This window comes from Dendropsophus ebraccatus, chromosome 2 (genome assembly GCF_027789765.1).
Source record: "Dendropsophus ebraccatus isolate aDenEbr1 chromosome 2, aDenEbr1.pat, whole genome shotgun sequence".
In the NCBI taxonomy this organism is placed as follows: Eukaryota; Metazoa; Chordata; class Amphibia; order Anura; family Hylidae; genus Dendropsophus; species Dendropsophus ebraccatus.
Genome location: NC_091455.1, coordinates 128,295,096 through 128,308,067, shown reverse-complemented (window position 1 = coordinate 128,308,067; position 12,972 = coordinate 128,295,096). Strand labels below are relative to the sequence as shown.

General features: G+C 40.2%; 1 protein-coding gene across 1 annotated transcript in view; it reads right to left on the bottom strand.

The window, feature by feature from the left end:
- Window positions 1-12,972, bottom strand: part of ADCY2 (adenylate cyclase 2) — a 296,028-nt gene that overhangs the window by 68,329 nt on the left and 214,727 nt on the right. Inside the window, exons 10-12 of the mRNA XM_069959683.1 lie at window positions 11,764-11,940; window positions 9,406-9,449; window positions 981-1,061 (exon numbers count right to left, since the gene is read on the bottom strand). Of these exons, the coding sequence (XP_069815784.1) occupies window positions 981-1,061; window positions 9,406-9,449; window positions 11,764-11,940 (302 nt within the window). The remainder of the gene's footprint in view (window positions 1-980; window positions 1,062-9,405; window positions 9,450-11,763; window positions 11,941-12,972) is intronic.

The following is a 12,972-nucleotide window of genomic DNA, read 5'->3' as shown; positions in this document are numbered from 1 at the left end:
CTTTACTAAGTTAAATTTTTTAAAAGTAGTAAAATAAAAGTTATACAGTGGTGCCTTGGATTAAGAGCTTGGTCCCGAGTTCTAAGACTGTCCTTGTAATTCAAACCACTCTTAGTAATCCAAACACTAAAGCAATTAAATAATTGAAATGCAGACAGATAGTTTCATATGCCCCAAAATAATGATTTTTTTAAATATTCTGAATAGCATGTAAAACAAATGAAACAAACATTTATAAAGCTGGATATGTCATAGTATAAGTTACTGTAGAGTATAGCAATCAGCAAGTAGTGTATTATGTATTGTAAGTGCACAAGAATGGAAAAAAAACAGCAGCAATTTGTAGATACAGGATGGAGCTGTAGACCCCCCAAATTCAGTAGTGTAGTACAACAGGCTAGAATAGAGAAGCAGGGCTGCTGTAAGAAGTCTGTGTGCTCACATGACAGCAATGGGGAAGGGGGGGGGGGGGGGTGTTCAGCATGGACCAATCAGGAAGTGAGAATCACAGAGCTGTGCAGGAGGACAGTGACAGAAACTTTTCTATACAGCAATGAAGAATTGCATTCAGATTTGTAAATTACTTTTATTTAAAAATCTTACACTGTCAAGTGCTTATCAGCTCCTGTATATCCTGCAGGAAGTGGTGTACTTATTCCGCTCACAACTGTCTAGAGCAGAAGCAAAACCCTATAGAAAACAAATAGAGGTGGCAGCAGAGAGCACTGTTTCAGATTGCAAAGAATACATCACTTCCTGTAAGACATACAGAAGTACTGGAAGACTTGGGATCTTTAAATAGAAGTAAATTACAAATCTGTATAACTTCCTGACACCAGTTGGTTTGAAAAAAAAAATCAATGTTTTTTTCAAATGTGTATACAAAGTACTGTAGTAAAAGTAGCTCCAATTGAAATAATCAAACATCTTCAAAATAAAATATTTACCAATAGTCCAAAAAAAATCAGTGTAAAACTCACTTTTGTGCATTTATGCCATCAATAGCTTGGATCATTCTTTCATGTAGCTCCTCCTCAAATTTTTTTTTTTGTGATTTAGTTCTACAGAGGAGAAAACAATTGTATTTGTTACTGTTCACTGAAGATTAAATAATATTCTTTTACAAATTGTTTTTACTTAGCTGTGAGCTAAATGGGCACTGCATCTCAATTGTACAAGTGAATATAACAAACTTTGTCATATCTTTGTCATGCCTTTCTCCACTTTTACACCTTCCGGATTCCGTAGTGTGAACACACCCTCACCAGTGTGCCCTGGAGTTTTCAGCTGACAGCTTTGATCCAATGTAGTAACATTGTGCCATATTTTTAAGTGTCACTGCCATTATAACTTTCAAAATCTAAATCAACAGTAGATGAAAGTAGTTGAAAATCCACTTTATTCAGTCTGATAGAAAAGTTGGAAAGGCAGTACCCAATTGGTGAGTGAATTTGGATGACAGCAGTTTGGCTATTCATTGCATGTGCGTCAAAATACGGTGCGAGATTTAGGAGCCAATAATGTGTCCGCAATATGTAATCCTATGCATGGACTGTATACTGTGGATTTGATCTCTGAGCTCCCAACACATGTCATATTTATTCTAAGTGAATGGAACTTGTTTAGTCCATACTGTATATTACATAGGACTATTCTATAGGCTTTGCCTTTAAATACATCAATTAGAAAATTATCATTTTCTGTACTATAAATCAATCAATTCTTATAAATAAACAACATAAGTTTCTGAAACATGGTGTATAGTTCCATCATGATAATCTTGCATTAGCTGCCATTTTCAGACACTAACATTGTAATGGTGATCGCCAGTTCTGGCAGCTTAATCTACATTTGCTGTTAAAGCTATTTGCTTCACTGTTCAGTACTTTAAGCAAGTTTAGACGATAGCATTTCCTGTGCTTGCAGATGCAAGCAAATGTAATTACATTGATTTGATGTAAATTTGCATGAGCCTACCACAATCATCTTATCTACAGACATATCAAGATACTTGTCTTTTATTAGTTTTTTTTTATTACATTCTCATTTAAATAATACCATCAGGTATCACTGCTTTTATTTATTATTTATTAGAGTAGAACAGCTGCTGGAATATGAAAGTACAATATGCAATGTGCATTTGTGTAAAAAAAAAAAAAAAAAAGTGTTGCTTTTTAGGAACTTATTTTTCATTCAATAAAGTGCACAATATTTCCTTTTCTTGCATTTAAATTATCATGTATTAAACATGCTGTGTCCAAGCTCTTATAAAAATTGTAACCTCCACTTCTCCCATGCCATTATGAAAATTAAAAAATTGGACAAAGTCGCGGGCCAATTATGATATTTAATGAATATTGCATGCAGCGTTTCTGGCACTGTCAGAGCAGCGTGTGGCGTTCCTGGCACTGCCTATCCTAAAGTAAATTTCCCGACATGAAAGTTACCCATTATATCCCTCAAGCAGTAGGTAATCCCATAATTGTGCCCCATGTAGTAGCCACCCCAAATAGTGCCCCACATACTAGCCAGGCCTACTATTAGAGATCTAAATAGTAGACAGCCCTCCCGATAGTGTCCCATATAGTAACCAGCCCCCAACAGTGTCTTATATAGTAGCCAGCCCTCCCAATAGTGTCTTATATAGTAGCCAGCCCTCCCAAAAGTATCTTATATAGTAGCCAGTCCTCTCAATAGTGTCTTATATAGTAGCTAGCCATCAAAATAGTCTCTTATAAAGTAGCCAGCCCTCCCAATAGTGTCTTATATAGTAGCCAGCCTTCCCCAATAGTCTCCTATGTAGAAGCCAGCCCTCCCAATAGTGTCTTATATAGTAGCCAGCCTTCCCCAATAGTCTCCTATGTAGAAGCCAGCCCTCCCAATAGTGTCTTATATAGTAGCCAGCCTTCCCCAATAGTCTCCTATGTAGAAGCCAGCCCTCCCCAATAGTGTCTTATATAGTAGCCAGCCTTCCTCAATAGTCTCCTATGTAGAAGCCAGCCCTCCCCAATAGTGTCTTATGTAGAAGCCAGTCCCTAAAATAGTCTTATATAGTAGCCAGCCCTCTCCAATTGTTTTATATAGTAGGCAGCCCTCCCCAATAGTCTCATGTAGAAGCCAGCCCTCCCCAATAGTCTCTTATGTAGAAGCCAGCCCCCCCAATAGTGTCTTATATATAAGCCAGCCCTCCCCCATAATCTCTTATATAGTAGCCAGCCCTTCCCAATTGTGTCTTATATAGACCCCAGTCCCTAAAATAATCTCTTATATAGTAGCCAGCCCACCTCAATAGTTTTTTTTATAGTAGTCAGCCCTCTCCAATAGTCTTATATAGTAGCCAGCCCTCCTAATAGTGTCTTATATAGTAGCCAGCCCTCCCCAACAGTCTCTTATGTAGAAGCCAGCCCTCCAGAATAGTCTCTAAAATAGAAGCCTGCCCCTGCTGTAGTTGTTCATGACTGCCCCCTTAGCTTGGACTCTTCCTGCGGCTCCAGAGGCTGCAGGCGGCGCCCGTCGGAGGATGCGCGCTAAGACTTCACCACTTTGCCAGCGTTGGGGCACTACTGAGATACTTCTAGGCCATGGGCTAAAAACGGAATGTGGAGGGTGTGGGAGGGTTTGGGATGTGGTTTGAGAGGGAACAGGAATGTAAAGGAGGGCCAGGAGGGGTAGGAGAAACAGGACATTCTGAGCGTGCACCGCAAAGACTACTGGCAAATGTAATCAGACAGTAGTGTGGGGAAAAGGGAACAGCAAGAGATGGAACATGCAGAAAACTGCATCAGAGGAGTGGGACTATTGTAAAACCACACTTTAGGGTTAAGGCCGTATTCCACCAACAGATCTGACGACAGATTATCTGCCAAAGATTTGAAGCCAAACCCAGGAACAGACTATAAACAGAGAACAGGTCATAAAGAAAAGACTGGATTTCTCCTCTTTTCAAATCCATTCCTGGCCTTGGCTTCAAATCTTTGTCAGATAATCTGTCATCAGATTTGTTGGTGGAATAGGGCCTTTAGTGTGTTATGGGCAGGGCTGTGTGTATGATTGACAAGGGGTAATATTCATTGTATTATTAGTATTTTATTAAAGTAATACTGCCACCCTTACTCTATGTGCAGTTCTCCTCACCATCCACAAGTTTAGATGCTGGACATTCAATACATACCTGTATAAGTCTGTGTATTCTTTCTGCTCTAAAATTGCTTAATTTTATTAGTGGACATTGACACCTAAGCGGGGCATTACAGGAGTTTGGCCCCCCTCTCACTGGGCCCAACAGCCATGAAGCCCTGACCAGGTGACACGAACCTAAACTAAAAGGGAGGTGACAGTATCACTTTAAGAATACATTCTCCAAAATGTCAAGACCTTCTGGGGACATTTAAGTTCCTCCACAACTGTAACTGCCATAACAGTCCCAATTATGAGGGAAACCAGCCATGGTCATGTGACCAGTTACTGGGGGATCACATAGTCCTAAGACCAATGAAAGCAGCATCAATGCTCATATTAGTTTAATGCTCTGCACATAGCAATCAAAAAGCAGAAATGGTAAAACATTATTTCCACGTTCCCTTGTGAGTGGTTGTCTTCAACAGCCAGCACCTGAACCATGGCCCCACAATCTCCGGTAAAAACATGCTTCTCTGCAATAAAGACTATAAAAGACCACCATGAAAAAGTAAATAAAATAAAGAAACATTTTAAATGGAATGACTGGGAAGTTATTAGCAACTCACATGATTCTAACACATACAAAGTCTTTAATGTCAGATGTAGTTTCACAAACTGGTGATTTTTAACCCCTGGGATATAGCTAATCTTTAAGGAGATTTAAGGAGAACCTGTGGTCAGTTTAAAATAATTGAATTTTTATATAATTTTGTAGCCTCTCCTGCTCTTGTAGTTTTTATGGTTGTTACTTTTCCCTGTTGTTTCTGAGAAATAAGTATTTTTACATCTGAGCCTAGCATTAACATCTATTTTTTAAATAAAATTCCTGCCCATTTAGATACTCAGAGAAAAAAGCAGAAATACAACCAAATATAAATATACCTACAGTATATCTCAGGATCACAAGGGTCACAACAACAAAATAAAAATATCGAAATCAGGGCACCAGAGGCTAATAAAAAACTATATTTTTTAACTGATCAAATGTCAGTGTAAAGGACAACTCCAGCCCAAACATATTTTTTTCATATGTTATTACTTATGGAAAGTTAGACAAATTTGTAATGTACATTAATTATTGGAAATTCACATATACTGCTATTTCCCTTAATTTAGTAGATCAGGCAGGGCTCAGATTCTGTAAAAAAAAAAACGTGATGTCACAAATCATTTGTAATTCCCATGGAGTGTCCAGCAGGGTGCGCCCTGTGGTGCATCTAACTAACCCCTCCCACCCTCTCTGCTCAGTGCTGTGGAACACATATAGACTGTACTACTCCCCCCATCATCTGCTCATAGTAGTAGTAGTACCAGGGCTATCCCCATCACCAGTACATCCCTGCTGCTTCCCCCACTGATGCCGCTGATGCACTGCAGTTCACATCCCCTGCCAGGGACTGCAGAGCTCACCGCTGCCACGACATCGGCAGGAGGCGGGGTGAGCTCTGCAGTCCCCAGCAGGGGATGTGAACTGCAGTGCATCAGTTGCATCAGCGGTGGCGGTGGTGGCAGGGAGGCTGGTGATGGGAATAGCCCTGTTACTACTCCCCCATCATCTGCTCATATTATGATCAGATGATGAGTGGAGTAGTACAGTGCATATGTGGCGGCGGGGGGAGTTATTTGTGTTGGTGATGGGGTTGGCCCTGGTACTACTCCCCCATCATCTGCTCATACTATGAGCAGATGATGGAAGTCGTACAGTGTATATGTGTCCCACAGCATCGAGCAGGGAGGATGGGGGGAGTTAGTTAGATGCACAGGCACCTCTCTCCCTCCCTGCTCGGTGCCCTTCAAATGTATTGATTGAATACACTTCTGGAATACTTTGGGGAGCAAGGACATTTGCCCCCCAAAGTATTCCATAAATGTATTCAATCAATAAAGCATAGTGTACATTACTTAACATTACTTTACATAGACACAATACAGTGCCATAGACTTCTACATATAGTGTGCCCTGTGCTGGACACTCCATGGGAATTACAGCTGATTTTTTTTTTTTTTACAGAATCTGAACCCTGCCTGATCTACTAAATTAAGGGAAATAGCAGTATATGTGCATTTCTCATAATTAATGCACATTAGGAATTTGTCTAACCTTCCATAAGTAATAACATATTAAAAAATACTTTTGGCCGAGCTTCTCCTTTAAGGTCCTTTTACACACACAGATATCTGACAAATTATGACAGATTTTTGAAGCCTAAGCCGGTGATGGATTTGAAAACAGGAGAAATCTCAATTTCTCTTTTATGACCTGTTCTCTGTTTATAGTATGTTCCTGGCTTTGGTTTAAAAAATCTGTGTGTAAAATGACCCTTAGGGTTTCCTATTTACCTCTATATAACCTGAGAGACCCTTTCCCCTGCATTTTTCAAAACATGACAACTAGACGTCCATTCGCAAGACTTCATTCAAACTTCTGTCATATGCAATTCATGTTTAAGGCCACATTCACACAACGTAAGTTTTCATTAAACAACGGCCGTTGTTGCAGGTTTGCTCTATGGAACACCAGCCGGAGTGTATACACACTGTATACACTCTGGCCATGATTCCATGCAGCCGCACAAAAAACTTACATGTCAATTTTGTGCGGCCGCTATTCATTAAATAGCAGCTACACGAAATTGACAATGCAGACAATGTAAAGTGCGGCTCGGCAGTACTTTACATTGTCCACAATGGTTAACTGGAATGCAGGCACACCCGAATGTGCCCGCATTCCAATTCAAAAGAAATCAAGTTCATCTGGCCAGTACTGTGGTACCGGCTGGACTGAACCTCACAGACAGCGGCCATTCTATGACACACCCATGTCACAGAACGGCCGCTGTCTTACATAGTGTGAACCCGGACTAAAACTGCTGACACTGCTAGATAGCTGTTAGGTCAAGGAGAAACATAGTACCTTTTAAATATATGTTTATGCTTCCAGAACATGGCAAAATGCTTTTATTCTACAGAGAAAAGTGGTAGAGAGGCTTTCCCAAGCTTATGTTCATGCACAGTTCATGGCATTTAATGACAAATAATTTCCGTTATTTTAAAACAATGGCCGTTATTTGCCGTTAAATGATGACCATCCACTCAATTTCAACATAGCTTTTCTGTGTTTTCAATCCACACCTGGATTTGGTTGCAAAATACTGACCAAAATACCGACCAAAAATACTGTGTGTGAACATAGCCTTAAAATGAATTTTAATACAACACACAACCTGAGGACAGGGATGGGGCTGTTTTTGTAGCTTGGCTTTCTCTAATCTTGGATAACCTTCTTCTCATACGAAATTCCCTGGCCCTAAAAGGCTTACAATATTCTTAGGCTGCGTTCACACTACGTATATTTCAGTCAGTATATGTATATTTCAGTCAGTATATTTCAGTCAGTATTGCAACCAAAACCAGGAGTGGATTAAAAACACAGAAAGGATCTGTTCACACAATGTTAAAATTGAGTGGATGGCCGCCATTTAATGGCAAATATTTGCTGTTATTTTAGAACAACGGCTGTTATATTGAAATAATGGCCGTTATTTACTGTTATATGGCGGCCATCCACTCAATTTCACCATTGTGTGAACAGATCCTTTCTGTGTTTTTAATCCACTTCTGGTTTTGGTTGCAATACTGACTGAAATATACTGACTGAAATATACGTAGTGTGAACCCAGCTAAAGTTGTAACTTTTTAAAGAGGCTGTTAAGAAAAATTAGGTTATTTTTAATAAACCTCAATAAGTCGGTCAATGGATGATGGATGTCCCCCAGAATTTCACCCTCCCTTATGAACAGTGATTTAAAAATCTATGCCAAGGTTTTAGCAAATAGACTCGCCCTAGTTATGTCTTGCCTAATTATGTGGGATCACATTGGTTGTGCAAAAGGCTGACGAGTCCCTGAAAACACAAGAAGAGTAGTTAACATTATACATCTCAGAGAAAGGCATTAAATCCCCTAGGTTTTACTTGCATTGGATACTGAGAAGGAGTTTTTCCACATCAATTGGAAAAAAAATTGTTTTCGATTGAAACATTTTTAATGCTATCTAGGCTATGTGTTCTATTCCGTCAGCGAGGATTGTCTTTATGTATGTATCAGAACAAATATATTGATCACTAATAACATCTTTTATGGGTGCCCATATCACTACTAATATATGTGATTAGTGATGAGCAAGTTTACAGTTATATCGAAGCAAAGCGCTTTGTTATCTCAGCAGTCTGCTTATCAGCCTGCTGTCTTTTAACTCACATGCTCCGTGCTGTTCCACTCTGAGTGCCGGGAAAAGCTGGATTCAGTCCTGGGAAACTAGGAGAAGTTTTCTATATCTAGCTTTTCCCGGCACCCGGGGAGGAGCGGGCGGCATGGAGCTGCAGTTAAAGGGCAACAGGCTGATAAGCCAACTGCAAAAATAACAAAGCGATTCACTTCATCATAACTGTACATTTGCTCATCTCTGTTTGTGATGTTCATAGAGTCAGATGCTCAGCCAGCTTAATATTACTCTTGTCAGATCTAGAAATCTCTGTAGGAGGTGCTTTTTTGTTTAAATGATTTAGTGCTATTTCTTACTACAAGTGTAACCTTTTGATGATCAATCATGTATATATCCATCAAGGGCAGGTGATATAATGTAGTTGTTACAATATGAAGCATAGCTCCATCATGATGATCTTTTTACCCTGGATCTGTTATGAGAGAAGTACACGTCCTCCCTTTATATTTCCCATTCCATTTGAACCCACTTCTAGTTTTGGCACTAAAACTACAGTGGCAGTTTTCCAAAACTGCCATGAATTACACCAGCATTATGTACACTCATCTACACTCCCCCCTCCCCCCGCAACAATGTTTTACCAGTTGGACACATAGGTGTGACATTCCTGTTTAGTGACTGTTCTGGAGGTATATGGAGGAGCCAGTCCTTAGTGGTGAGAAACCTTTCCAGCGCCTACATACCTGATCAGCAAGTAAGGCACAGATTTAGTGGTATTTCACCACTTTAACCCTGATCTAGACAGGTTTAGATGTTTTTAACTAGATTTATGATGACCTATGTGATCTATGCATCTACATATAATTTGGCATATGGTGTAAAGAATGCAATTGGTCAGAATTAAAGATTAACAAAACATTGTGTACAAGTTATTATTGTGCACAATATTTTTATAAAAGTATTGCAGCTTCATTAATATTCAAATAAAAAACAACAACATACCTTTCAGTGCGACGTTGAAAGTGGTACTGACCCATGGGCACATCCTGAAAAAAATTGAATTAATACTTTAATGTACGCTTTTATAATTTGTTAATAAACATTAAATAAGAAATATAAACAATGTGCTGCTCAGTAAATTTAGTACTAGCAGGGCAGTATAATCAATTCATAATTTAAATTATAAATGTTAAATTGGTGGGGAGGTCCAAATGCTGAGATTACTAGATTTGTATCATACAGTAGAAACAGAGATAAGCCAAAGGAATCCAACAAACCAGGGTCTGGTCCAAACTTTGCTAAAAGTTTGCCTTGAATCTCATTGTTCATTTTGGCTGCACCTGCTAAAATAATATCCACATGGAATTATTTGCTCAGCGTAGCCCATAATGTCCTACAAAGAGGCAATCAGGAGGCAGTATAAAGATACATATATAAACTATATGCTACTATGAAAGCTTTATGCACATAGCTTTAGCAGGCATTTTAGAGATAGCAGTTGTTAGTAGAAAATCTCTGTAAGGGATAGTGATCAGCAAACACATATAGGAACACAAGTACACAACAACATTTTTGCTGTTAAAGCAACACTACAGAAAGTGTTCTGCAACTGTTCTGTTCAAAATCTGTTTCATAGCAAGTTAGGCATTTTTGGCAGTTTTTGTGCTACACTAATTATTGGGAAAAGGCAGTGAATAAAAGGGTTCGTTTCACTTTTGCACACAGTCAGTTTTACAGCAAACTCAAGTGCAACTATTTTTTTGTGGTACACTAATTATTGTAAAAAAGCAATCCATAGAAGGTTTTGTGTCACTTAAGCCCACAATCTGTTTAATCACAAATTCACTTGTGAAATAAAGAGTGCATAGAGTTTTGTGTCATTTATCTGCGTTTTCTATGATGCCACTCCTGGTGATACTCCCTAATAGTGCTTTTTGATTGCTTGTAAAAAAAAAACCATGAGTTTTAGTGTGCATGTTTGATAAATCTCCCCCTATGTGAATACATTTTTAAGATTGACATAAGTAGCTTCTCACTTAACTTAGTAGACAAAGCCAAATGCCCAATAAAATGTTGGAAAATTAAGTAATTCTTGTGTAAATCACTCACTGCTACTGATTTCATAGGGGTATAACATAAACTGGGGGGGTATGAATTGGCCAAGGCCAAAATATACCCCGGGGTATAATATAGCCTAGGCCAAAATATACCTGGGGTATAATCTAGCCTAGGCCATTTTAACCACAGGTACACTCTGGCCTGTTACACTTGTATAGAACTTGTCTGTGTCATCTTTCTGCTTCATTTCATTGGTGGACAGTGTCGACTAGTCAGGACTTTATGACAATTAGGCTCTCTCCCCAGCCAGAAGATGGGGCCCAATTGCTGTGATGGCTCAGCCCAGCCTAGTTGACACTTCATGAAATGAAGTGAGAGTAAAGGAGGGTGGCAGTAGCACTTTAAAGCCAGGAAGTCTATGAGATGTTTTTAAGTAAAGTGCTCCACATTCCCCATTGTTTGCCTGTTTCCATCCTCCGCTTGCCCATGCTCATTCTATTTACCACCTGATGCCAACATTGGATTTCTTCTTTTACTTTTCTAGATGCTACTTTAGGATAGATAAAAAACAGGGGTTGCTTACACTGGCCTGTAAAGGCAGATTTCTGCTTAAGGGTAGCTTCACACGGGCGGGCTCGCAGCGAGATTCTCGCTGCGAGCCCGGCAGGTCCTGGCAGTTCCCATAAACTACATACTTGCTGCGGACCGCAGCGAGTATGTAATTGTACCGCGCTTAACTCCTTCTACTCCCGCCCGGCTCCCCCGCTGTAAGCAGCATACATTACCTGTCCTTGCTGCTCGGGTCCGGCGTCCTGCTCTCCCGTCCGGCCAATTAGTGTGTTGCCCAGCCGCAGCCACTGATTGGCCGGGCGGGAGAGCAGGACGCCGGACCCGTGCAGCAAGGACAGGTAATGTATGCTGCTTACAGCGGGGGAGCCGGCGGGAGCAGAAGGGGTTAAGCGCGGTACAATTACATACTTGCTGCGGTCCGCAGCAAGTATGTAGTTTATGGAAACTGACAGGACCTGCCGGGCTCGCAGCGAGAATCTCGCTGCGAGCCCGCCCGTGTGAAGCTACCCTAAAAAACAAAAACAAAAAACATGTTTTGAAAAGTTCCTTACCACATAATTTAAAGAACTCCTTTGTATACAGGTTACTTTTCTTGAGCAGAGTGTAGAAAATACATGATGTAATTTTTTTTTTATTTAAACATGATAGAAAAGTGCTATAAAATGTTGCTCAACTGATTATATGCTTCATGCAAGTCATGCAAATGAAAAGATGAGATAGAGCAATCCATACTGTGGTACAAATCTTGCCATTTTCTGTTGTCATACTGTCTCTATGGTGCAGATGTGCGAATGGTTTTGCAGCTCCCCAGGACTCTAAATAGCGTGTCATACGGACAGATGCCCTCATTTTTGCACCATCCAATGTGTGTCTTGGTCTGAAATGATGTTGCGGGCTTCTCCTTTCTACCTAGAAAAATAGAAAACAAGTTGTTGTTTGATTTATTGACTATAGCAGTCAAATGCCACACTATCCTTTTTCTTACAGGCAGAATTTAAGAAATATATTAATAAATTAAAATAATATTTATAAATAAACCTTGATAAGATAAGAAGAGAACAGGCATACACACCAACATCTATAATAAGCATAATAAACATAGAACACACAAAAATAAATAAATATATACATTTAAAACCAAGGGCTGGCCTAACGGAAAATGAAAAACTTGTTGCTAGTGCTCAATGGGCTTGTTTTCCATTGCTATAATTACTACAACCCTAATATATTTAAAACTGGTTTTGGAGTGGTCTACACCAGTGATTTTCAACCTTTTTTGAGCCGCGGCACACTTTTTATACTTAAAAAATCCTGGGGCACACCACCAACCAAAATGGCACAAAATGACACTAAAACAGTACATATCATACATATAGTTAATAATAAAGATTTTAAATGTATTTATACTCACTCAGTGTGAACCTGGGCCTGTTTTCTTCTCCCCCTGTGCTTCTCTCCTGTGCTTCTCTCCACCATACTTCTCCCCCCTACTTCTCTCCTGCTTCTCTCAACCATACTTCTCCCCCCTGCTTCTCTCCTGTGCTTCTCTCCCCCATGCTTCTCTCCTGTGCTTCTCTCCCCCATGCTTCTCTCCACCATACTTCTCCCACCTGCTTCTCCGTGCTTCTCTCCCCCATGCTTCTTTCCTGTGCTTCTCTCCACCATACTTCTCCCCCCTGCTTCTCTCCTGTGCTTCTCTCCACCACACTTCTCCCCCTGCTTCTCTCCTGTGCTTCTCTCCCCCTGCTTCTCTCCTGTGCTTCTCTCCACCATACTTCTCCCCCCTGCTTCTCTCCTGTGCTTCTCTCCCCCATGCTTATCTCCTGTGCTTCTCTCCCCCATGCTTCTCTCCTGTGCTTCTCTTCTCCATACTTCTCCCCCCTGTTTCTCTTCTGTGCTTATCTCCACCATACTTCTCCCCCCTGCTTCTCTCCTGTGCTT